At 50.6% G+C, this 25,669-nt stretch overlaps 1 protein-coding gene across 10 annotated transcripts in view; it reads right to left on the bottom strand.

The window, feature by feature from the left end:
• The window catches only part of EFCAB6 (EF-hand calcium binding domain 6), a 295,562-nt gene that overhangs the window by 28,938 nt on the left and 240,955 nt on the right, over positions 1–25,669 (bottom strand). For all 10 annotated transcript variants that reach the window (XM_055252706.2, XM_055252713.2, XM_055252712.2 and 7 more), the window contains one exon: positions 4,639–4,866. In XM_055252706.2, coding sequence (XP_055108681.2) covers positions 4,639–4,866 — 228 coding nt within the window. The remainder of the gene's footprint in view (positions 1–4,638; positions 4,867–25,669) is intronic.

Raw genomic sequence — 25,669 nt, 5'->3', positions numbered from 1 at the left:
CACTTCACAGAGGGGGACACAAGCTCAGAGAGGCTGGGCACCTCCTCCAGGGTCACACAGCTGGATGAGAGCAGAAGCAGGACTGAAACCTAAGTCCACCTGCCTGAAGGATTTTGTTTCCTGTGAGCATCATTCTCACTTCCTAGGGGCGTCTGTTTTAGAAATACCATGTCTAAAATGTTCAGAAGGCCGGGCGCGGTGGCTCATGCCTGTCATCCCAACACTTTGGGAGGCCGAGGCGGGTGGATCACCTAAGATCAGGAGTTCAAGACCAGCCTAACCAATAGGGTGAAACCCTGTCTCTACTAAAAATACAAACATTAGTTGGGCGTGGTGGCGGGCACCTGTAGTCCCAGTTACTCGAGAGGCTGAGACAGGAGAATTGCTTGAACCCGAGAGGCAGAGGTTGCAGTGAGTCGAGTTTGCACCACTGCACTCCAACCTGCACGACACAGTGAGACTCTGTCTCAAAAAAAAAAAAAAGTTCAGAAACATTTAGCAGTTCCTTTCCCTAATACATCTGCATATTAAAAGTCCTCAAGCAATCACTGCGGGCTGATCTAAATTGCTTTGCAAAAAGAGGCCCCTGCTGTGGGTCTATTGTCTTAAGCAATACCCAAGCAGACCCAGTTCCGACCGCCTTTTATCACACGCTTTCTGCAGAGCCACAAAGACCCATCCGTTTCCAACTCATGCACTCTGCAAGTTGCTCTCCTTTCCCGAAAGGTTAATTGCACCAAAGGGTTTCAAAAGATGTGTCACTTCCCTCACTTACAGAGCTTGATAAGTCAAGAAAGCTGGCCCCTCACGTTCGTGACTGTTGGATTTTTTTAAAGTAGGAGGTAAGTTTTTATAATGTAGATAAACCAAGTCATGAAATATGGAGTTAAGCGTAATTTAATATGGTTGAACAGTCCTGGCGTCTTCTGCGAGCTCTTTCAAATAATGGGTCTAGACATGTTAGGAGTACAAATGACCGCCATGTCACACTTTACCAGGAACCTCACTTTTGACCAAGAAGGTCCCCAGCAAAGTAACTCATGCAAGGAGGAAACGCCTGGAGCTCTGGGCTTTTGCTGTTGATCAGCCCATCCAGGAGCATTTGCCCCAAGTATAACACAATCTCTGCTAATCATCCCCCAACGTATTAGACTGGTGCAAAAGTAATTACGGTCTTTACTTTCAATGGCAAAGACCGCAGTTACTTTAGCACCAACCTAATATTCATGCCAGAGTTTGAGGTTCTTGATGAGGACTGTATTGGAGACATGTCAGCTTATTTTTGTTTTTTAAATTTTTTCCGTCAACTTTTATTTTAGTTTCAAGGGTACATGTGCAGGTTTGTTCCATAGGTACATGTGTGGCATGGCGTTTGCTGCACAGATCATCCCATCACCTAGGTATGAAGCCCAGCACCCATTAGCTATTCTTCCTAATGGTCTCCCTCCTCCCGGACCTCAACAGGCCCCAGTGTGTGTTGCTCCCCCATGTGTTCATGTGTTCTCATCATTCAGGTCCCACTTACAAGTGAGAACATGCAGTGTTTGGTTTTCTGTTCCTATGTTAGTTTGCTGAGGATAATGGCTTCTAACTCCATCCACGTCCCTTGTTCCTTTTTTTTTTTTGAGACAGAGTCTTGCTCTTTTGCCCAGGCTGGAGTGCAGTGGTGCGATCTCAGCTCACTGCAATCTCTGCCTCCTGGGTTTACGCGATTCTCCTGCCTCAGCCTCCTGAGCAGCTGGAACTACAGATGCATGCCACTGCGCCCAGCTATTTTTTTTGTATTTTTAGTAGAGACTGGGTTTCACCATATTGGCCAGGCTGGTCTTGAACTCCTGACCTCGTGATCTACCCGCCTCAGCCTCCCAAAATGCTGGGATTACAGGCGTGAACCGCTGTGCCTGGCCTCTCATTCCTTTTTATGGCTGCATAGTATTCCATGGTGTAGATGTACCACATTTTCTTTATCCAGCCTATCACTGATGGGCATTTAGGTTTTTTCCTTGTCTTTGCTATTGTGAAAAAGCAATGTACATACGTGTGTGTATCTTTATAATAGAATGATTTATATTCCTTGGGGTAAATATCCAGTAATGGGATGGCTTGGTCAATGGTATTACTGCCTCTAGGTCTTTGAGAAATCACCACAGTGTCATCCACAATGGCTAAACTAACTGACACTCCCAACTTCTACCAACAGTGTAGAAGCATTCCTTTTTCTCTGTAACCTCACCAGCATCTGTTGTTTTTTGACTTTTAAATAGTAGCCATTCTGACTGGCATGAGATGGTACCTCATTGTGGTTTTAATTTGCATTTCTCTAATGCTCAGTGATATTGAGCTTTTTTTCATATTTTTGTTGGCTGCATGTAAGAGACATGTCAGCTTATTTTTAGAAAGCCGCGTTTAAAAATAAGTGCTTAATTTGGCTGGGGAAGGGGCTTGATGTGCTGAGGATGGTGAAGTTTTCTTAGTGGACAATTAAAATCGAATTCTCTGTGATGAATGCCAGATATGTCAGCATGTCATTAATTTCTGTCTATAATTAGAGTAAAATTTTACGCATTTAGGTGAAATAAAAAAATCTTTATTAGTAAAACCTTGATTACTTGGCCCCATAGAATAATAAATGCAACTGTATTAATTTCAAAGGCTTATTTTCATTTATGCTAAGAGGAGTATTTGCAAATACAGATCTTGCTGGGCTTTGATATGCGATGGGGCAGGATCATTTGGAAACAGCATTTAATTTTGCTTAGCAAAAATGATCACACCAAAATGCCTGAGAAAGATGATATTTTAGGAACGTTAAACCTGATAGTCACATTCTTAATGTCTTTACATAATGCATTCTTGGGGCAGTGAGTTCAGAGCTGTGAGTAGAGCCAGGGGTGACAGCGATGATCACGCTTCCCTATGAATACTTCCAAGGCCTTACCCTGCAACTCTGACAAAATGAGACAAGAGGTTGTAAAGGCCCAGTTTTGGAGGCGAAAGAGTGACATTTCCACACAGTGTCTGCAGGGAACTCCCTGGGCTGAGACTGAGCAGAACCAGGAGGAAGGAGGGAGGCAGCGTTGCTTTGTTAAGTATTTGGGGATCTTATGTTTTAATCTGAATTATTCTCTGGGAATGGGACATTGATGCATTTGAGAACTAGAGAGGGCTTGTAGCTGTGCATTTTCTGAGTGAAGGGGAATCTACTTCTGTAACTGGATCGGTGGTGCTCTGTGTTACTTGGCTGATCAGCCACGGGGCTGCTGAGGACAGTGAAGGGCCGGGGAATATGGACGCTGTCCATTCAGCAGCACGTACTGAGCACCCATTCAGTGCCCTGCACTGCTTTGGCATTTAGGGCACAGCGAGGAACAAAGCAACCTGGGGCACTGCTCCCCTGGTGCTGGTGTTCAGTGTGACTCTGGACGGGAGGCAGGCTGGGCAGGTGCTCTCCTTCCTCCCACAGCTGCCATGGCAAGGCAGACTCTGAGGACGCCATCCCACTGGGAGGTGCTCTTGGCCTTGGAAGGCCATGAAGGGCCAAAGAGGCCCAGGGGAGCAGGTTGTTGGAGCCTTTGAGCCACAGAAGAGCTCAGTCCAGTCCTTAGGGGAGGAGGCTGGGAAGAACCTCCTTCTGGGGATTCTGTGATAGGGAGGAGGATCTTAGGGAGGCAGGGCCTGTGTCCAGCCTGTGCAGAGTGGAGAGCCCCGCCAGGGGTGGCATGTACCCAGCATGCTTAGAGCAGCAGCCCAGAGCATCCCACACTGCCAGCGGCAGCACCAGGTAGTAGCAAGGAGAAGGCAGGTTGGGGTGGCGGGAGGAGCACCAGCCTCCCGCCAGGTCTGTGACCCTCCAGGCGTGGGGACAGACTGCCCACCCTCTTTGGACCATGTGGAGTCCTAATTAGGGGAAAGGAATCAGGCTGGTGGGAACAGGGGAGAGCAAAATGAAAAAGCAGATAAGCCACTAAGTCTGCCTTTGTTCATGGTCCAGAACACGTAGTCCTCCTGCACAAATAACAACCTTCCTGCGCCCAGCTATCACCAGACCCCCGGCTCATAGGAAAATGCAAGGTAGCTCACTGCAACCTTGGTGTTTCCAGTACTGCACAAAGCCTTCTTCAGCACCCAGCACAAGCACCATCCTATAAAATCTCCAGCAAACCTTTGTCTCTTTGCAGTCAGCTTTTCTCTTGCTGACTTGCCCCTTGCACCCTTGCAACATATTTTCATACTTTTTCTAAGACATCTGCCTTTTTTACCTACAACTGTCTTGATACATTCTTTTTACTGCCTGCGCAACACTGGCCCCAGATAGTTGCTGCCCATAACAGACCCAGACCACATTACCTCTGGGATGCTCCAGGGAAGGGAGAAGGAGTGTGGGAGCCGAAGCAGAGTTAAATTTGATTTTAAAGGCAACAGTGACATTATTTGTACCCTGATGAAAATGGTGTAATTCATAGTTGTTACATAAACAGAAGGCTCCTGTGAACCTTCAGGAAGATTGAAAAACAAAATAACAAAACTGCAAGCATTTTAAAAATAGAGAACAGTCTTAAACTCTGTACATTCTGGCCAGGGACCGGGCTGACATTCAGCCGACGGCGTGCAGGGTGAGGACTGACTTGCGTTTCTTACCTGTTCGTCCGTCAGGATTTGGACGTGGCGATTACAAATGGCCCTAAACTCCTCTCCGGAGATGGTGTTCGTTTTCATGGTGTCAAAATTCTCAAACTCCTGGGTGATGGCATGGTAACGGGAAGTCACTGCTTTGTGGAGGCGAGCCAGGATGTCTCTGTCGGCCATGGCCTTGGGAGAGGTAGGCGGCGGGCCTTTGGGCATTTTCTGAGCCCACTCATCAGCTGTCTGGACAAAACAGAATGGAAATTGACCCATGTGAGAAATAATCAACACCTCTTGCTCTGGGCTCCTCACCCAGGGCAAGTCGTAGGGAGACCCAGCATGGTGGGGAGGAGAGGCCAGAAGACAGCTCCAGCCTGGAGGTGGGTTCAGGCAGCCTCCAGCCCCAGGTCAGGCCCTGCTGATTAGAAGCCTGGGTTTAAGGATCCAGTGAGTTCCCCATGGGGCAGAGCAGTGGCCCTGGAATGCTGGGCGGCCAGCACGGAGCCCAGCCCTGGGGAGAGCACACTGTTTACTCTCATCTATTCACGCCTTCAGTCTGTCTTTGGGTTCGATTAACAAACACAGTGCGAGCCTTCCCTGAGAGGCCAGGGAATGAACAGGGATTCGCACCCACATGCTTTCATTTCAGGACGCCAGTTTAGTTGATTACTCACAGTGGTCAAAATTTTGAAAGGGGGGTTTTGATGACTGTTGTGCCATCAGACTACAGCTAAATGTTCCTTGAAGCCTGAAACTCTGTGAGACCCACAGGGCCTTAATTCTGGGGAATTAAGTGCAGTGGCATCTGCTAAGGGCGACCTCCCCACACTGGGCGCAGGTCCCAGGCCTGGGTTAGCACTCTACCCCACTCCTTGGGCACTGGAAGTCTGGGAGTTGGGGCGTGGTTCAGGTCCTCATGACACTGTGCGTGGTGCTAAGGAGTCCGGAGGAGGGATGTGCACCTAGCCAGGGCTCAGAGATTTCCTGCGAGGAGAAGGAATTGGCTGTGGAGAAAGAGGGACAGCAGAAGGATTCTTTTACTGATGTGCTGGCAAGAGGGCTTGTGGCCAGCTGAGCTGGGAGGGGCCCGCGGAGGGCGGCATCCCACCTTCAGCATCTGTGGATGCTCACTGTGGCAGACACACATGACAGAGGGAAGAGCCAGCAAGGGAAGTTACTCAGTGAGCAGCAGCGGATGATGACAATTGCAAGGGGCCTTATCCTGGGGCCAGTCAGGAGGAGGCACTGGGGAGACCGGGCTCCACGTTGAAGTCAGGCTTGGGAAACGGGCCCAGGGGATGAAGCGAGTGGGGCAGCAGTCTTGAGCCTCCTGCAAAGAGGCAGGGGTCAGGGATGGGGGGAAATGGGCAGGGCCTGGGAAGCAGCTGTGACATGCATCTACTTGCTGCAATCAGAGAAAGGCTCCCAAAGCCAGGCCTGTGGCTGCTGCATCAACAGGGCAGCTCGTGGAGCATGCTGACCTGGAAGGGGTGGGGCTAGAAGACAGGCGTAGGGGTCGGGAACAGGTGAGATTCCCAAGGTGACCACACAAGAAAGCTGTTCCTGTACCTGGGTATATTCTGAGATATACTGGGTTTCCCCACATCAAAACCCACTATGGCTGTTAGCTTTGATACCAGCTCCTACCGTGCACCTCAGTGCCATGCAAAGGGTTTCACCAGAGTATCACTTCTAACTCCTCAATTCCTATTAAAACTTGGTCATGTTTTATTTTAAGCAGCTCCACAGCAATGTATCTGTTAGATGTTACTGTGCTTTATGACAGAGACGTCTGCATAATGTATAAAGTCTTTCTTACTTTCTGAAATTGTACCAAATACAGGATGCTGCTGGAATGTCCTCAGAAATCTGAAGCTACACACGTACACTCAAGCCAAAGCCCACCACATCCTCCACCACGCAAAGGCTAACGGAGCTTTTATACATCTTCATTTGGAGCCATCTGCAAAGTCAATGAATGTCTTTTTTATTTTAGAAAATAAAAGTGATATTGTTGATGCATTTTGAGTATCTTTAGGATTCAAACAGTTGCAAATGCACTTCTCAGATCCAAATACATGAGCAGGTCCCTAAGTGATGTTGGCATCAACAGAGTAGAGGAGCCTCTTCTGGACATAGAGCCATACCTCTCAGTCCATCCTTACGGTTTCAGACCTTCAGGGCCTGAGGAGGACAGGGCCTCACATAAACATTACTGGAAGGAACACAGGTGGATGGAGCCCAGCATGGGAAGATGGGAGTCCTGGATCTGAGTCTAGACTCTGCCCCTACCTGGCTGTGTGCCCCTCCAATAAGTTGCTTACCCACTTTTTGCTTCGGTTTCCTCATCTATCCAGGAGGAATAAGGGCTCACCTGAGATGATGTATGTGAATGTTCTCTGAAAGTATTAAAGCATGAAACTAACTGGAAATACTATGAGTCTAACAAGAGATGTGGAAGAATTCTAACAAAGTATTATGTGCAACCTTAGGTTAATATGCTCTAAACTTCAGAGGAAATTGAACAGTTTTCTAGCAAAATTCAATTTAATTGAATTAGCAAATAAAGATTCAATTTAAATTGAATTAGAAAAGAAAGTATTTAAAGTATTAGAAAAGCCTGAATAGACAGGTAACCACAAAAGAAATGAAAAAGGCTGTCAAAAGATCTACCACCTATCATTAAAAAGGTATTAAGCCCAGATGATTTTAAAGGCAAGCTGTATGGAACCCTTAAGGGATAGATAATTTTTACATTAGTCCAAATATTCCAGAACACAGAAAGAGTCATATTCCAATTATTGTATATTAAACAAATACCAAAATATGATAAAGAAAACATGTCAAAAGAAAAAATAAAAGTCAATCTAGTTATGGCCATTAGTACAAAAATTCTAAAATAAAATATTAGAAATATTGAGCACCATATTTTAAAATGACACACCAAGATCAACTACGGTTTATTTCATGGATAAGAATTCAAGAATTGGCAAATCTTTCAATTCCTTACTTTAGTGACGGCCACATGTCAACAGATAGCAGAGGCATTTGACAAAATTCAGCAGCTATTCCTGATAAAACGGTATAAAATAGAAATAGAATGGGATGGATAAACTATATAGAAATAAAACATTGTAAACATGAGTATTAATCAAAAATTATCTGTAAAGATTATATTAAATGGATGAACTACTAAAGCATTAAAATCAGGAACAAAATAAGCATGCTTTCACTTCTTCTATTCACATTTTTAGAGGTTCCAGCTTTTGAAATAAGACAAGAAAATAAAATCAACATGTAAATGTTGAAAACTGGTATCATTATTTGTGGATATGACTGTACAGGTAGAAAATCTCAATGGCATTTAGGAAAGTAGCTGGATTCAAGCTAAAAATACAAAAAAAGCAATGCCATTCTTTTATGGTCACTATAAGTAGTTCAGGATTGAGAAGTGACAAAAATTCATAATTGCATTAATGACAAAGCAATTGAATACCGCTGGATAAATGCCATATGAAAGATATATATGACACAGGCATACCTCATTTTTTTTTTTTTGCACTTTGCTTTATTGTGCTTTTCAGATATTGTGTTTTTTATAAACCGAAGGATTGCGGCAACCCTGTGTCAAGCAAGTCTATCAGCATCATTTTTCCAAAGTATGTGCTCATATCATGTCTCCATGTCACAGAGAAATCGCTCATGAAAGAGTCAGTCAATCGATGTGGCACACTTCAATGTCTTATTTTAAGGAATTGGCAGTGCCACCCCAGCCTTCAGCAGCCATCGACATGGAGGTGGGACTCTCCACTAGCAAAAAGATTACAAGAAGATTACTTGCTGAAGGCTCAGAAGATCACCAGCATATTTTAGCAATAAAGTATTTTTATTAAGCTATATAATTTTTTTAGACATAATGCTGTCACACACCTAATAGACTACAGTATAGTGTAAACATAATTTTTATATGCATCAGTAAATCAAAAAATTCATTGACTCATTTTATTGCGATATTTGCTTTGCTACAGTCTGGAACCAAACCTGCAAAGTCTCTGAGGTATGCCTGTATAAAGAAATGCCATATACATGGCAAAAGACTCCATGACTAAAACACCAAAAGCAATTGCAACAAAAGCCAAAATTGACGAATGGGATCTAATCAAAGTAAGAAGCTTCTGCATAGCAAAATAAACTATCATCAGAGTGAACAGGCAACCTACAGAATGGGAGAAAATTTTTGCAATCTACCCATCGGACAAAGGCCTAATATCCAGAATCTACAAGGAACTTAAACAAATTTACAAGAAAAAAGCAACCCCATCAAAAAGTGGGCAAAGGATATGAACAGACACGTCTCAAAAGAAGACATTTATGTGGCCAACAAACATATGAAAAAAAGCTCATCATCACTGGTCATTAGAGAAATGCAAATCAAAACCACAATGAGATACCATCTTACGCCAGTCAGAATGGTGATTATTAAAAAGTCAGGAAACAACAGATGCTGGCGAGGCTGTGGAGAAATAGGAATGCTTTTACACTGATGGTGGGAGTATCAATTAGTTCAACCATTGTGGAAGACAGTGTGGTGATTCCTCAAGGATCTAGAACCAGAAATATCATTTGAACCAGCAATCCCATTACTGGGCATATACCCAAAGGATTACAAATCCTTCTACTATAAAGACACATACACATGTATGTTTATTGCGGCACTATTTACAATAGCAAAGACTTGGAACCAACACAAATGCCCATCGATGATGGACTGGATAAAGAAAATGTGGCACATACACACTGTGGAATACTATGCAGCCATAAAAAAGAATGAGTTCATGTCCTTTGCAGAGATATGGATAAAACTGGAAGCTTTAATTCTCAGCAAACTAACATAGGAACAGAAAAGGAAACACCACATGTTCTCACTCATAAGTGGGAGTTGAACAATGAGAACACATGAACACAGGGAGGGGAACATCACACACCAGGGCCTGTTGTTGGGTTGGGGGCAAGGGGAGGGAGAGCATTAGGACAAATACCTAATGCATGTGGGGCTTAAAACCTAGATGGCAGGTTGATAAGTGTAGCAAACCACCATGGCATATGTATACCTATGTAACAAACCTGCGCATTCTGTACATGTATCCCAGAACTGAAAGTAAAATTTTAAAAATGCCTGTATAAAGAATGTGTATAAATAATATACATATTATATTAAGGTTACTGAAGCAAGATTGGAATAAATAAACATATTATGTTCCTGGATATAAAGACTCACTTTCAAAAGAGAAAGCCTTTCTCAAGTTATAAATAAGCTTAATAAAATTCTAACAAAAATCTCAATGGATATTTGGGAGAATCATTAGACATACTGATATCAACACTGATATTAAAAAATAACATGTGAGAATTACCATGAAATTTTTGGAAAAGGATAGGAATGAAGTTTTTGACTCACCAGATATTAAAGTTGCCATGAATTTGATATAATCAGAGTAATATAGCTAGGTTCAGAAATATACAAATATATCAATGTGCAACTACTCTGGCAGTGAGTAGGAACTAAGTCGCTACTGTGGCTGAGCCTTACATCATAAGGCTTGTTTGTTACAGCATTATAAAAGTGTTAGAGAACAGTGTGGCCAACGTAAAGGTAACCTTGGGTAGGGGCAGCTGTGTTCTCAGGAGGGAACACCATGCCACGGATGCAACTGGCTGGGACATGGCCCTGGTTGGGGTGGCCACTGCAGGCCTCCTTGAAGAGGAAATGGCTGAGGTGGGTGCCACGGGAAGTGCAGGTGGAAAGGGATTAAAAACCCAGCGTGGGAGGTAACATTATCCTCCTCAACAAGCACGGACGTGAAGGTCCGGGAGGCCAAGAAATGCCTGAAGTCACAGAACCAACAGAGTGGCGCCCGGATTCTACCCAGACTCCTGGCCTGCAAACACATGCTTTCCTAGGCGTGCCGAGAGCTGCAGCCAGGGTCCAGGTCATGGTGATGGGTCCCCGCTCTCACCTGGGGAGGCAGGGGACGGACACGGGTGTTGCCACGGAGAAGCAGAAGCAGCCCAACTGCATGGCGGCGTGGGGAAGGGTGCTGGGCACCTATCGGCCTCCATTACATGGAGGTGGCTGGCCGCCCGTGCAAATACTCTCTTCCTGCTTGCAAAAGGAAGGATTGCGTGTTCACTATAGAAAACTCAGAAACTACAGGCCGGGTGCGGTGGCTCACGCCTGTAATCTCAGCACTTTGGGAGGCCGAGGTGGGCGGATCACAAGGTCAGGAGTTCGAGACCAGCCTGGCCAATATAGTGAAACCTCGTCTCTACCAAAAATACAAAAATTAGCCAGGCATGGTGGCGGGAGCCTGTAGTCCCAGCTACTCAGGGGGCTGAGGCAGAAGAATTGCTTGAACCCGGGAGGCAGAGGTTGCAGTGAGCTGAGATCGTGCTACTGCATTCCAGCCTGGGCAACAGAGCGACTCTGTCTCAAAAAAAAAAAAAAAAAAAAAAGAAAGAAAGAAAGAAAACTTAGAAACTACAAAAAGGCACAAAGGGAAAATGATCACTGAAAACCCTGCCCCCAGCCACTGTCATCGCCTCAGAGCAGAAGGGAGAAACCACCGACCTGGGGTCCCCAGGCCCCACGGATGCTGCCACCCAGAGAACCACACTGGCCCGCCCCCACACCCCCAGTTGCTGGTGGGAGAGCGCCTGGGTTTTCCATCAAGGGCATTTTGGCTGAGAATCTGTGAGGCGCCGTATTCTGGTTCCCATTTCGCTTTTTAGCAAAGCTGCTCAGCCGCCGCCAGCCTCGCTCGAGTGACTGGAGACGCCAGGGAGGAACAGATGGCTCTTGGTCTGGCGCTTCTGTGTCCCTGGCACTTCTCACGTGATCATTATATCTGAATGAGGGAAAAAATAATGCTTTTTCTATAACTAGAAGAAATTTTTCTCCTAATCAAAAAAGACACCACTATCTTCAGATGCAAATGACACGTTCCATTATTAACTGCGCTTTACATCAAAGGCCCCCTCAGGACAGAAATCACAGCTGCAACAGGAAGAGCAGGGCTGCAGGGAAGGCGGGGGCTCGGCTGGGCCCGAACACCTCACACTCCCCAGCTTATCTGGCAAAGATAAGCTCCTGGCTGCTTCTGGTGACGTTTAAAGTTCAACAAGCAAACAAACAAACAAAATGGAATGCAGTCATATGCACTCTAGGTCTGACCTCAACAGAGAACCATTTACGTGTTTTCAAGGGGTTTTATTTCATGTGTTCAAGGGTATTTGTGGGACCTTGTTTGAGCAAACAATTGCCCTTCTAGATGTGGCAAAGACAGCCCACCACTACCAGAAGGAAAATTCTTGGCCCCTTTCTTTGTGACCACACCGTAATATTGGCAAAATACATACAAGAAATAATGTCCCAATGAAGTATACAGTCATCAAAGAGGCTACTCACACCCCACTTTGATGGGGTGCTTCTCAGCTTCAAATGTATCCATGTATCTCGTTAGTAAAAAGCAAGTCACAGCTTCAGAATCTAAACCCCTGGTTCTAAATTCCTGCCATGACATGGGAATCACCCAAGAGGCTGCCCCAACAGCCACAAGTTCTGGGTGGGGGGGCGGGAGGGAAGCAGCCCAGGTCAGGGGTGGGAGGGAGGCAGCCTGGTGGGGGGTGGGAGGGAGGCAGCCTTGTGGGGGGCGGGAGGGAGGCAGCCCAGGTCAGGGGTGGGAGGGAGGCAGCCTGGTGGGGGGTGGGAGGGAGGCAGCCCGGTCAGGGGTGGGAGGGAGGCAGCCTGGTGGGGGGTGGGAGGGAGGCAGCCCAGGTCAGGGGTGGGAGGGAGGCAGCCCAGGTCGGGGGTGGGAGGGAGGCAGCCCGGTCAGGGGTGGGAGGGAGGCAGCCCAGGTCGGGGGTGGGAGGGAGGCAGCCCGGTCGGGGGTGGGAGGGAGGCAGCCCGGTGGGGGGTGGGAGGGAGGCAGCCCGGTGGGGGGTGGGAGGGAGGCAGCCCGGTCGGGGGTGGGAGGGAGGCAGCCTGGTGGGGGGTGGGAGGGAGGCAGCCTGGTGGGGGGTGGGAGGGAGGCAGCCCGGTGGGGGGTGGGAGGGAGGCAGCCCAGGTGGGGGGTGGGAGGCAGGCAGCCCAGGTCGGGGGTGGGAGGGAGGCAGCCCGGTGGGGGGTGGGAGGGAGGCAGCCCAGGTCGGGGGTGGGAGGGAGGCAGCCCGGTCGGGGGTGGGAGGGAGGCAGCCCGGTGGGGGGTGGGAGGGAGGCAGCCCGGTCGGGGGTGGGAGGGAGGCAGCCCGGTGGGGGGTGGGAGGGAGGCAGCCCGGTGGGGGGTGGGAGGGAGGCAGCCTGGTGGGGGGTGGGAGGGAGGCAGCCTGGTGGGGGGTGGGAGGCAGGCAGCCCAGGTCGGGGGTGGGAGGGAGGCAGCCTGGTGGGGGGTGGGAGGGAGGCAGCCCGGTCAGGGGTGGGAGGGAGGCAGCCCGGTGGGGGGTGGGAGGGAGGCAGCCCAGGTCGGGGGTGGGAGGGAGGCAGCCCAGGTCGGGGGTGGGAGGGAGGCAGCCCGGTCGGGGGTGGGAGGGAGGCAGCCCGGTGGGGGGTGGGAGGGAGGCAGCCCGGTCGGGGGTGGGAGGGAGGCAGCCCGGTGGGGGGTGGGAGGGAGGCAGCCTGGTGGGGGGTGGGAGGCAGGCAGCCCAGGTCGGGGGTGGGAGGGAGGCAGCCCGGTGGGGGGTGGGAGGGAGGCAGCCCGGTCAGGGGTGGGAGGGAGGCAGCCCGGTGGGGGGTGGGAGGGAGGCAGCCCGGTGGGGGGTGGGAGGGAGGCAGCCCAGGTCAGGGGTGGGAGGGAGGCAGCCCAGGTCGGGGGTGGGAGGGAGGCAGCCCGGTCAGGGGTGGGAGGGAGGCAGCCCAGGTCGGGGGTGGGAGGGAGGCAGCCCGGTCGGGGGTGGGAGGGAGGCAGCCCGGTGGGGGGTGGGAGGGAGGCAGCCCGGTGGGGGGTGGGAGGGAGGCAGCCCGGTCGGGGGTGGGAGGGAGGCAGCCCGGTGGGGGGTGGGAGGGAGGCAGCCCGGTGGGGGGTGGGAGGGAGGCAGCCCGGTGGGGGGTGGGAGGGAGGCAGCCCGGTGGGGGGTGGGAGGCAGGCAGCCCGGTCGGGGGTGGGAGGGAGGCAGCCCGGTGGGGGGTGGGAGGGAGGCAGCCCAGGTCGGGGGTGGGAGGGAGGCAGCCCGGTCGGGGGTGGGAGGGAGGCAGCCCGGTGGGGGGTGGGAGGGAGGCAGCCCGGTCGGGGGTGGGAGGGAGGCAGCCCGGTGGGGGGTGGGAGGGAGGCAGCCCGGTGGGGGGTGGGAGGCAGGCAGCCCGGTGGGGGGTGGGAGGCAGGCAGCCCGGTGGGGGGTGGGAGGGAGGCAGCCCGGTGGGGGGTGGGAGGGAGGCAGCCCGGTGGGGGGTGGGAGGGAGGCAGCCCGGTCGGGGGTGGGAGGGAGGCAGCCCGGTGGGGGGTGGGAGGGAGGCAGCCCAGGTCAGGGGTGGGAGGGAGGCAGCCCGGTCGGGGGTGGGAGGGAGGCAGCCCGGTCAGGGGTGGGAGGGAGGCAGCCCGGTCGGGGGTGGGAGGGAGGCAGCCCGGTGGGGGGTGGGAGGGCAGTAGCCCGGTCGGGGGTGGGAGGGAGGCAGCCCGGTGGGGGGTGGGAGGGAGGCAGCCCGGTGGGGGGTGGGAGGCAGGCAGCCCGGTGGGGGGTGGGAGGGAGGCAGCCCGGTGGGGGGTGGGAGGGAGGCAGCCCGGTCGGGGGTGGGAGGGAGGCAGCCCGGTGGGGGGTGGGAGGGAGGCAGCCCGGTGGGGGGTGGGAGGGAGGCAGCCCGGTGGGGGGTGGGAGGCAGGCAGCCCGGTGGGGGGTGGGAGGGAGGCAGCCCGGTCGGGGGTGGGAGGGAGGCAGCCCGGTGGGGGGTGGGAGGGAGGCAGCCCGGTCAGGGGTGGGAGGGAGGCAGCCCAGGTCGGGGGTGGGAGGGAGGCAGCCCGGTCGGGGGTGGGAGGGAGGCAGCCCGGTGGGGGGTGGGAGGGAGGCAGCCCGGTCGGGGGTGGGAGGGAGGCAGCCTGGTGGGGGGTGGGAGGGCAGTAGCCCGGTCGGGGGTGGGAGGGAGGCAGCCCCGGTCGGGGGTGGGAGGGAGGCAGCCCCGGTCGGGGGTGGCAGGGCAGTAGCCCGGTCGGGGGTGGGAGGGCAGTAGCCCAGGTCGGGGGTGGGAGGGCAGTAGCCCAGGTCGGGGGTGGGAGGGCAGTAGCCCAGTGGGGCGCGGCCTGCTGTCTCTGTTATTGTCCTTGGCTCTGCTCAGGGTCTCTCCGGGTAGGCATAGCACGGCCACCTGCTGCTATTTGGGAAGAGCCCTTCAGGCAGGCACAGTGCTGGGATTCCCAGCCCGGGTCCTGGCCTCCAGCACCAGGGCCAGACCTGCCGTTGTTCAGCGCCTCACAGGGTGCGCTCCTGAGCAGCAGGCAGCACCAGTAACCCAAGCGCCGCCTGCCAGGACAGAAGGAACGCGGCCAGGGCCAGCCTAGGCTGGAGGAGGCGGGCTTGGGCCCGAAGAGTGGGGACAGCCCATCATAAACCCAGGGCTCAGGCTGCCCCTATCTTGTTACCTTGGGTAAGATGCACCCCTAAATTGGCCTCCCAATTTAGTGGAAATAAAAACAGCCACCTCTTTGGAAAGTTCAAGAGGGGAGGACTGCTTGAGCTCAGGAGCTTGAGACCAGCCTGGGCAACATGACACAACCCCATCTCCACAAAAAATACAAAAATTAGCTGGGCATGGCATGCACCTGTGGTACTTGGGAGGCTGAGGTGGGAGGATCAATTAAGCTTGGGAGGCTGACGCCATGGCGAGGCCTGATCTTGCCACTGCACTCCAGCCTTGATGACAGAGCAAGGCCCTGTCTCAAAACAAAAACAAAACCAAAAACAAACCAGCCACCTCATGGGCAGGCCTGAGATTTCACCAACACAACCCTCAAAGCGTGTGTCCCAGAGCCTGCCGCGCTGCTGCTGCTGCTGCTGCTGTTGATTACAGATATTCCTGCAGGAGTTGGGAACTCAGACAGACGTGGGTTGAGTCTCTAACTGGCTAACACCAGGCTATCATGAATGATCAGAGAATGGCGCGTCCTGGTGCCCATTACTGCCTGCAGCTCAAACCACCCAGCCAAGGAGTTGGAGGCACTTCTAAGGCCAAAGCCAGGTCTGAGACTTGGTCATAGGAGCCCAGGCACACAGTGGCCATGCCACAGAACTGTGTCTCTTGACTGGCTGCCATGAGCTCTGGGCAGCAGGGCTGTGGGGGTCGAATCACCGGCTCGAACTGAGGCGAGGGCCCAGTGCCACCATCCTCTAGCTGCAACTCGCTAAAGCAATCATTTCACCTCTCTGGGCTTCTGTCCTCCATCTGAGAAATGGGGATAACCACACCAGTTAGAACTACCCTGCCAGAGTCACTCTGGAAAAAGACAGGCATCTTCCAGGACATCCCCCACGCACTTTAGGAAGGAGCTGTTGGCCGGGCGCGGTGGCTCACACCTGTAATCCCAGCACTTTGGGAGGCTAAGACGGGTGGATTGCTTGAGGTCAGGAGTTTGAGACCAGCCTGGCCAACATGGCGAAACCCCGTCTCTACAAAAAATACAAAAATCAGCAGGGTGTGCTGGCTCACACCTGTAATCTCAGCTACTTGGCAAGCTGAGACATGAGAATCACTTCAACCTGGGAGGCGGAGGTTGCAGTGAGCCAAGACTGTGCCACTGCACTCCAGCCTGGGTGACAGAGCAAAACTACATCTCAGAAAAAAAAAAAAAAAAAAAGAAGGTGCTGTCCTCCCTGCCGTCTGAGATAAAGGCAAATTAACTTTTGTCCTGCAAGGAACTCACCTGTGTGGTGGGGAAAGCTCTAAGAGAAGCTTCCTTACTCAACCCAAGCCAGGGGCGGGAGCAAGCCCTGAGGTGAGAGTTAAGCCCAGTGCAAGAACTGGCTAGAGAGGGGAGGGCAGGCTCCCTAAGGGTCAAGAGAACCTGAAATGTTGTTAGTTCACATTCAGTTTTATTGTCCTCCTGTTTCAGCAGCTCTATGAGGTGGCCCCAGTAAAGAGCCCTCTAATATCCTGTCAGTATGTCCAGCCTTGTTCTTGGCTGGCTTTAAAATCAGTTTTCCACCAAATTGTACCCTGAATGACTTCTATGGATGATCGGGAAGAGAGCTTCATAGAAGGGGGTGGTAGACTTGTCAACTAAAGCCGCAGAGCTGGAGAGGCAGCGGTGCACATGCGTTTGCTTTCTTGGGGTCTGTCGCCTCCATGGCCCCCCTGCTTCTGTTCACCCTGTGCGCATGCCCTTTGCCAGGGGGGGCTTTGTGGCGGCTCCCACTACAGAAGCTGAGAGTATTTCCCCGCCCCTTGGCTTTGGATTCCGCCATATGTCATGCTTTGGCCAGTGGACTGTGGGTAATTACAATGTGATGGAAGGATGAAGGAGCATTTGCATAAGTGGGCAAGCCCTCTTGCACCTATGCCATTGACTTAGAAGACAGGCTCTGGCCCTCACACAGGACCAAGGAGGAGAATGAGAGAGATGAAGAGCAGAGTCATCCCAGCCAAGATGGCAAAGCTTAGCCCTGCCTAGATCAGTCCCCATAGCTGTGAAAACTGAACAAACGGATGTTATTGTTTCGTGGCCCTGAGGGTTTATGGTTGCTTGTTACATAGTGATAGCTGACTGCTACAGTTCTGGGTTTCTAATGAGTAAGAAGTAAAAAGGGATGAGCTTAGAATACAGACAGGACAAGTAAGCTGTTGAGCACAGATGGCTTTTTAGTCGTCAGTGTTCCACAAAATGGACATATTGCAAAGGGGCTTTGTGGCCCTTGGTGGGTATCCAAGATGGCGGTCACCCACCCTAGAACAACAGGTTGTGACAAAGTGGTTAGCAAGGTCCATCTAGCTGCTAGACTAGAAATATATCTGCATATTAATGTAATTATGAAGGTTATAATTAGCTCATCTGACTGTATGATTCATATACTAAGTTTTGTTCTGAATACTTACAGAGACAATTATATAGTTTTTTTCTATGATTCCTTACAGGAGAAAAAAAAGTCCTGAAACTTCACACAGAATAAGAACTCAGCAGGTAGCAAAAACTCCTAATTAGAAACACTCAGTAAAGAATTCCTCACTTCCTTTTAAAGAATGGTGTAATTACTTCTAAGAATTGAAAAATTGCTTCATTTTATCAAATATTTTGATTAGCAAAGAAATTAATTGTACTGTATCTTCATTTGTATTTACAGTGAATAAATGAATGCTAAAAATAACAACAGCAGGAAAACTGCCTGTCAAAAAAAAAAAAAAAAGATAAAACATTAAAAAATCCAGATGAAAATAAAGTGGAAGCTCTGAGGAAGCTGCCTGCTACAGACCTCGCTGCCAGATCAAGAAACGGACGCTGGCCCCCAAAGGGCTCAGCACATGCCTGAGGGGAGCCTCTGCTGCATCAGGAGGTCGGGCCCAGGTTATCGCCTGATGGGAGTAGATACTCCAGCACGCTGTTTGCATAAGTGAGGCAGTTTCACCAGAATTCCAGGCGCAGTTCCAGGCTTTCTGGTGGCATAACTACTGCCCAAGCCTGGGATCTCCTACCACACCAGGATTCCTTCTGGGCAATGAACAACAGCTAATCCGAAGATTCCAGAACTTGCTTTGCAAAGGCCATCAGTCAAGTCAAGCTTCAAGTGAATTCAACCAGTGCTTACTGAAAACTGACCCCAGAGTACCAGTGGCCTTCCTTCCTGCATCTCCTTTACCCAGGCACTGAGCTGGGCAACAGGGAATCTTCTCTGGTCCTCACATCACCCTGAGAGACAGCCACGGCTCTCCCTGCTGTATAGACAAAGTAAGTGGGGCTCGGTTCCAAGCTCCTGCCAGCTGGTGCTGGAGATAGAGATTGTTTGACTACAAAGCCATGCTCCTCCGATTTCACCACAAGTCCAACCACCTACCACATGTGCAAGAACACAGAAGCCTCCTGAAAATCCAAACTCAGCAACACTGACCAGGGCTCATGATGTGCCAGGCACACTCCCAGGCAGGAGCAACAGAGCAGTGAACCCAAACCCCTACCCCTGGAGAAACTGATGTTCTGAGACACCCACCCAGGGAGGCAAGAAAGGGTGGAGTGGACCACCCTACTAGCACGGCCCCTCGGCTCTCCTCACAGAACCCTTTGCCATGGGCCTCCCCCACTGCCCTGCCCTGACCATGCCCAAAGTGTGGTGCCCTCCCAACCCCTGGGCTCTGGAAGCACTAACTCTCCTTCCAGGAAGCCCCATCCCCTGGTATCCATCTGGGCTGGCTCCTCAGCTCAAGCTTCCAGACTCAGTGCAAGCTCATCAGAAAGCCATTTCTGCCCATCCTTCCCCAACTCAGAGTTACGTCGTCCTCCTCCTCATCATCCTCCTCGTCCTCCCCCCCTCCTCCCAGCTGTCTGTGCCCTCCTCAGCCATACAGCCTGACGTTCACAAAGGATCTATGCTGAGACCTTTGCAGACACCGATTCACAAATCCTCCAGTAGCATGGAATTTCCATACAATGCAAAGAAATAAAAGGGAAACATTTAAGCTGCCCTTCGACCCTTTAAAGATTCAATAAATTCAGGGTGAAGTCATTTATAAAAACTATTAAAATAAATTCTTCCACCCAAATAAAGTCTATGCCACTTAATCACATCACTACTGAACATTAAACTTGCACTCACCGGAATAGGATAGAATACAAAAATATCAAGGAATGCAAATGTTTGGTGTTTGCTGTGTTAGGTACCAGGCAAAGCTCTTTCTACATTCACTTGCTTAATCCAAACAATGAGCCTAGGAGGCACACACCAAACAGTTCTTATTGCTTAGGAAGGGAGCGGGGAGCATGGACCTTGGAACTGGCTGGCATTCGAATCCCAGCACTAGCATTTCTAATGGTGTGGCTGGGAACGAATGCTTCTACCTCTCTGTTTCCTCCTCTGGTACCCCAGAGTACCAGTGGCCTTCCTTCCTGCGACTCCTTTACCCAGGCACTGAGCTGGGCAACAGAGAATCTTCTCTGGTCCTCACATCACCCTGAGAGGCAGCCGCGGCTCTCCCTGCTATATAGACAAAGTAAGTGGGGCTCGGTTCCAAGCTCCTGCCAGCCGGTGCTGGAGATGGAGATTGTTTGACTACAAAGCCATGCTCCTCTGATTTCACCGCAAGTCCAACCACCTACCACATGTGCAAGAACACAGAAGCCTCCTGAAAATCCGAACTCAGCAACACTGACCAGGGCCCATGACGTGCCAGGCACACTCCCAGGCAGGAGCAACAGAGCAGTGAACCCAAACCCCTACCCCTGGAGAAGCTGATGTTTTGAGACACCCACCCAGTTTCCTCCTCTGCAAATGAGGCTACTTGTCCCCACCACAAGCCTGAACCCCAGGGCCTGGCCCAGAGCCAAGCACACATTCTCATTCTCACTTGCTGAGTGTTGGGTGTTGAGATTCGTCCAGTCCAGTGCAGCATCCTGAGCCAGAACATAAGCAGCCACACTGCAAGTTACTTTCCTTGGTGTATGATGATAGTTAAGATGCTGGTAACATCTGTATTTTGGATTTTCTCCACAAGACTTATTTGGGACAATACATTCTTGGATTGGTGCCTGGCTTCCTGATAGGATCATGACCTCATAGAATCACTGGTGCGGCTCAACTCTGATGCTTAATTGATCCACAAATGGTTGTTGTGGCTCTGGAGGGACCAAATGAACGGGGAGCCTGCCTGGGCTGGTTGCACCATTGTCCACTTAGTTTGAACACATAGAGGGCTTCCCGTGGAGCCTAGGATTCAAGAAGAATCCTGATCTGGGTTCAGGGGAATGAGGCGGGAGTGCTCTGGGGATGCCGGAGCAAGTGATTAACACAAGGCAGGTGCTAGAGGAGGTGAGCAGCACCCCCTGCACCATGCATTTCCGTGGGGCCTGGCTGAGGTCCTGCCACGGGGTGCGCTGTGTAGGACTGGGGCACAAGGGAGAATGAGATCTCATCCCTGCTCTTGGGGACATGGGACTCCCGGGTTTGAGAAAATTCAACCACACAAATTAAAACGATTACCAGAAATTCTGTCTGATGTGCTTCTTCCAAACTCACCAACAGGTTCATGATGGCCTTGTCTTCTGCCTGACACAGCTGTGTTTGAAAGGGGGCCTCTCCAGTGGGGAAGGGGGCCCATGTGACCACACTTCACAGGGCCAGGTGGGGAAAGCCTGGTGTGGCCCCCTCCCATTCCTGCAAGAGGCATCAGAAACTGTGCCTCTCTCCCTTTGGCGGCCGGCCCTGTGCTACTTCCAGCAGAGCTTGCCTGGCACGTGCTGAGTTCCTACCCTGTCCACGCTACTGGGAACTGGGGTTGGAGGTGGACTCATACTCCTTTCTAAAGGGAGGCTTCAGAGCCAGGCCAGACCCAGGACGCATGCGTGGAGGAGCTGCAGTATTGCCACAGCCAATTGGGACTTGGGAGAAAGTTTGAACAGCAAAAGAATAACTCTGTGCACGCTAAGTGAGAGTGAATCTTAGCAGCCTGTGCAACCTCCTTGCCAACTTTCCGTGATGATGTGACTTTCATTCTGTTGCTTTTATCACTATAGCTGGCTTTAAGGAGGTGATCCATATTAGTGCAGATACTGGGGCAGTGCTAGGACTCGTGTAGACACAGATGCTCTAGAGGAAGCAGACATCACCCATGCCAAGGTCCCTGGGCTTCCCCCAGGAGGGCAGCAAGCTTACCAAGCTCAAAGGCTGAGGAGGAGAAGTAGATGCATCGGGTTTGCCTGGCTCCCGCTGGACCACCACGTGACGATGCCTGTAGGCCCTGCTGGGTGGCCTGGGATAATACTCCTTCTGCCTTAGTGTGGCACAGGGGGCCCAGCAGCCCCTGCACCCTGGCCTGTCTCCAAGGCCTCCCTGAGAGTCCAAGTCAGCCTGAGTTACCCCTCACGACTTGCCACAGTGCCACCCACCTACAGGATGGCAGGTAATGAATTTTGCATTGGCAAGTAGAGAGTGAGTGAAATTCAAGGGAAATAGTTAAAATCACTGAAATTACATCAAGAAGACTTAGCTTTTCTTGCCATCAAGAGCAAGGGTAAATAACAGTAATGCTAATATCTTAATAATTTACTTAATTTATTTACAATTATCTTGGAGCCCTTTCCTGAAAAGGAAACTTCCCCATTCTTTACCATATTCATTAAAAATACATAGACACAATTATATTTACAATAAAAAGAAAGATAAATTGAAGTAACACTGTTGGCAGCGAATATAAATATGATGCCCATAAAAGATTACAAACATTCTGATGTACTTTACCATCCCTTCGGTTGAAAACTACATTCTTCAATTCTCTCTTGGAACAAAAAACATCTTCAAGTTATTTAACATATAACTGAATGACTTTCGAGATCGTATATTTCCACGCAAAGTGAGGAAAGATCTCATTGGCTCTCTGCTTGCTAGAATGTGACAAAATAATTACTCTGTATTGAATAAGGATGTGTTTTGTTAAAAAATTCCATTATTTCCATGGTAATAAAGTAGAAAGATTTTATATGGGTTTCTACTATGTCTTTTAAAAATTCTATTTCTGCACTGAGCGTTATTTTTATACTCACTGAAGAAACTGAAATTGCACTTTAAGATTTAAGGGAAATGTTAAACAGGAACGATTTTCTAAAAACAAGGTGATACTCTACACTTTGCACATGGCACTTGGAATGTAAAATGTTTTTCTAGAAGTGAAGAACGGGTATTTGCTGGGGAGAGAAATCCAGATGATGTTTTCCCAGTTTGTGGGAATCTCATGAGAAGGTGCGTGTACTGCCGTTTAGGTCTTCTCTTTTTTTTTTTTTTTTTTTCCTGTTCTGCTTTTTCACCAAGCCACTGGGTAGCATTTTTGCTTCGATGCCTTGTTCCTCTTTTATGCCATCTAGGCCAGCGCTTCTCATCTTGAAAGGGGATGTGATGGCTTCCAGGCGCATGGGACCAACTCCTTGCTCCCGTCTGAAAGGACACACGTCGCCTTCCCTTCCTGGAAGCTCGCAGGCCTCTGTGCCTCCTGGGCTGGTTCTCAAGCCCAGGACAGTGCCAGGAGGATGAGCCCCAGGCCTGCTGCACAGCAAGACCCCTGGACTCCCCCACCATGAAGCCCTGGGGCGGGCTGGTCTGCACAGCAGCGGCCTGGGACCTGCACTTTAAGAAGCGCTGTCTGATTTGAGGGGTGCTTAACGAAGCAGTATAATGAAGGAGCAAGGACAGGGGAGGACTCATGGTCAAGCCACACAGCAGGGGCAGGAAGCCCACGGCCCTTGCTGTGAGAGGAGCTCAGATCACTTTCATGTGCTGCTGTGACAGGCAGAGGAGGCATAAGAATAATAGGAGTTTTGGAAGACAGATTTGATGGCATACCCAATATAAGAAATGGATTATGAGTAGGTGTAAAATTGTCATCTTTACTCTCTGTGTGCTTTCAGTTTACTCAAGGTCTTAAGGAATGTCTTAACTACAATTCCAGTTTTTCTCTCTCCGAGAATGGATTGCTTTGGCTAGGGATTACTCACGGTGAACTTGCTTTGCGGGGAGAGTTGCCGACTGTCTTAATTACATTTTGGTAATCTCCTTTTAATTACTTACCTCCTGTGCATCCCCCAGAGGAAAAGGATGGCTGGTATCATATTTAATGAGCTTAAGGATGATGCATTAACTATTCCTATTATTTGTTACTTCTTTTCCCTTCTATTAGAAAAACACAACAACCTGGGGTTAAACTGGAGAAGTTAATGATGAATGCAGTCTGGGGTTCTTCCCTGGCTGCCTTCCCCTGCAGCCGCCCTGGAGGAGGCTGGCTGGCTCCCTCGCTCAGGAGTCCTCAGCGATTCTTCTTTATTCAGACAAAGGGACCTAAACTCTGCAGCCAATGTTGCATGACCCAGGTGGTCTGTCTCTGCCACCACCCCCTGCTCCCGATGGCAAATAAACAGGACAAAAGAAAACTCTCACCTACTCTGTCATTCACTATGACCAGAACTGCTTGCGGTCACCCCTTGCTCCGCGGTCACCCCTCTCCTCCTGCCATGTCATGTTCCTTGCAGTTTCACGCTGCCCTTCCAGCCCAGAAATCATTTGCTCAAGGATTTACTTGTCCTCCTGGTAAATGCACGCTTTTCCGATTTGTCCGAGCTCAGGTGTTAGCTTCTCAGCCAGGTGCATCCTCCTAGGCCAATTTAGGGGGTTGATCCCATTGAATTCCCAGAAAACTGATGGGACAGAGCAGTAGGTGGCCGGTGCAGGGATGCGTGCCACAGGGACAGTGCCACCTCTGCATCCACAGTTCTCAGTCCACCGTGGTCGATCCGTGTCTCAAGCACATTTCTCCTCTTCACTCTTCCTGCAATTTTCTCATGAGGACGTTGAGCAGGTGCTTCTGGAGGTGAAGGCGACTCTTTGTGATGCGAACTGGGCAGAACTAACCAATGCTGAGTGAGGCAAGCTGACAGTACATAAAGCTTTAGGAATGTTCTCTCCTTGGTCCAGCAATTCCAGGATCAGCAGAGGCTCCTTGCGACTCGTGCATGAGGACACTCAGGCCTCGCTGAGGGGGGACAGCAGACATGGAGCTTCAAGCCCAGTCTTCTCCACTTGCAGGTCCTTTAGGGGTATTTTGCTATAGCTCCTGAGCAGCCTAAGACAGTCCCCATGTCACTCAGAATCAAAGCCAAAGTCTTTACAAGGACCCCAAGCCTACGGCCGCCTGGCTCCTTCGCTCCCTGGCCCCAACTCCTTAGACCTCTCCTTCATCTGCCCCCAAACTAGTTGGCCCCTTCCTGTGGGTGCCATAGCACTAGCGGTGCCGGCCAGTCCCTCGCCCGATGTCACTGCTCACTCCCTCCCCTCCCCGTCGCTCGGATGTCACCCCTCAACAGGCCCTCCCTACTGCTCTGCTCCATTTTTCTCCCAGCTGCTGCTAGAACCTGACATGTGACTGAGTCACTCACTCCTGCTCTGTCCCCCTCGCTAGAATGGGGGCTTCTGGAGGCAGGGACTGCATCTGTTTGGTTTGCTGCTAAACCTGGCACCCAGCTCAGCACCTGGCACACATGGGCCACAGGAAACACGTGTCATGAGAGAGTGAATGAACTCACACGATGAAATGGCACATGCTAGATGGAATCCATGCTTTAGAGGAAAATGAAGACCCCAGAGAATGCCAGTGCTACCACAGGAGGCGAAAAGGCAGGAGAGAACAGGCCAGGGGACCCCAGAGGTGAGGCCAGTGGAGCTGGAAGAGGAGAGCGGGATCCCTTATCTATCAAATCAGCACATCAGTGGATAACACCTAAGACTGATCATTTAGGAAATGGCAGGGTAAGAATATTATTGAGGGCCGGGCGCGGTGGCTCACGCCTGTAATCCCAGCACTTTGGGAGGCCGAGGCAGGCGGATCACGAGGTCAGGAGATTGAGACCATCCTGGCTAACATGGTGAAACCCCGTCTCTACTAAAAATACAAAAAATTAGCCGGGCGAGGTGGCAGGTGCCTGTAGTCCCAGCTACGCGGGAGGCTGAGGCAGGAGAATGGTGTGAACCCCGGGGGGGCGGAGCCTGCAGTGAGCCGAGATGGCGCCACTGCACTCCAGCCTGGGTAAAAGAGCAAGACTCCGTCTCAAAAAAAAAAAAAAAAATATTATTGAGAGACAGGAACATATGCAGCTGAAGAAACAGCAAAAAAAAACCAAAATAAAAGTGATTGCTCTTGGGGAGCAGGACTGGAGGTTAAATGGGTGAGTCAAGTGATCTCTGTTTTTAAATCTTTTGCAACAATTCAATTTTATTTCTATATGGGCATATGTTACTTTGATACAAATGAAAAATGTTTGTTAAAGACTTGCAAGAGTTCAGAACACAACCCCCAAACTCAGCAGTATACATGGTCTATCCTCAACCC

This window comes from Symphalangus syndactylus, chromosome 18, assembly GCF_028878055.3.
Source record: "Symphalangus syndactylus isolate Jambi chromosome 18, NHGRI_mSymSyn1-v2.1_pri, whole genome shotgun sequence".
In the NCBI taxonomy this organism is placed as follows: domain Eukaryota; kingdom Metazoa; phylum Chordata; class Mammalia; order Primates; family Hylobatidae; genus Symphalangus; species Symphalangus syndactylus.
This window is presented reverse-complemented; position numbering and strand designations above follow the sequence as displayed.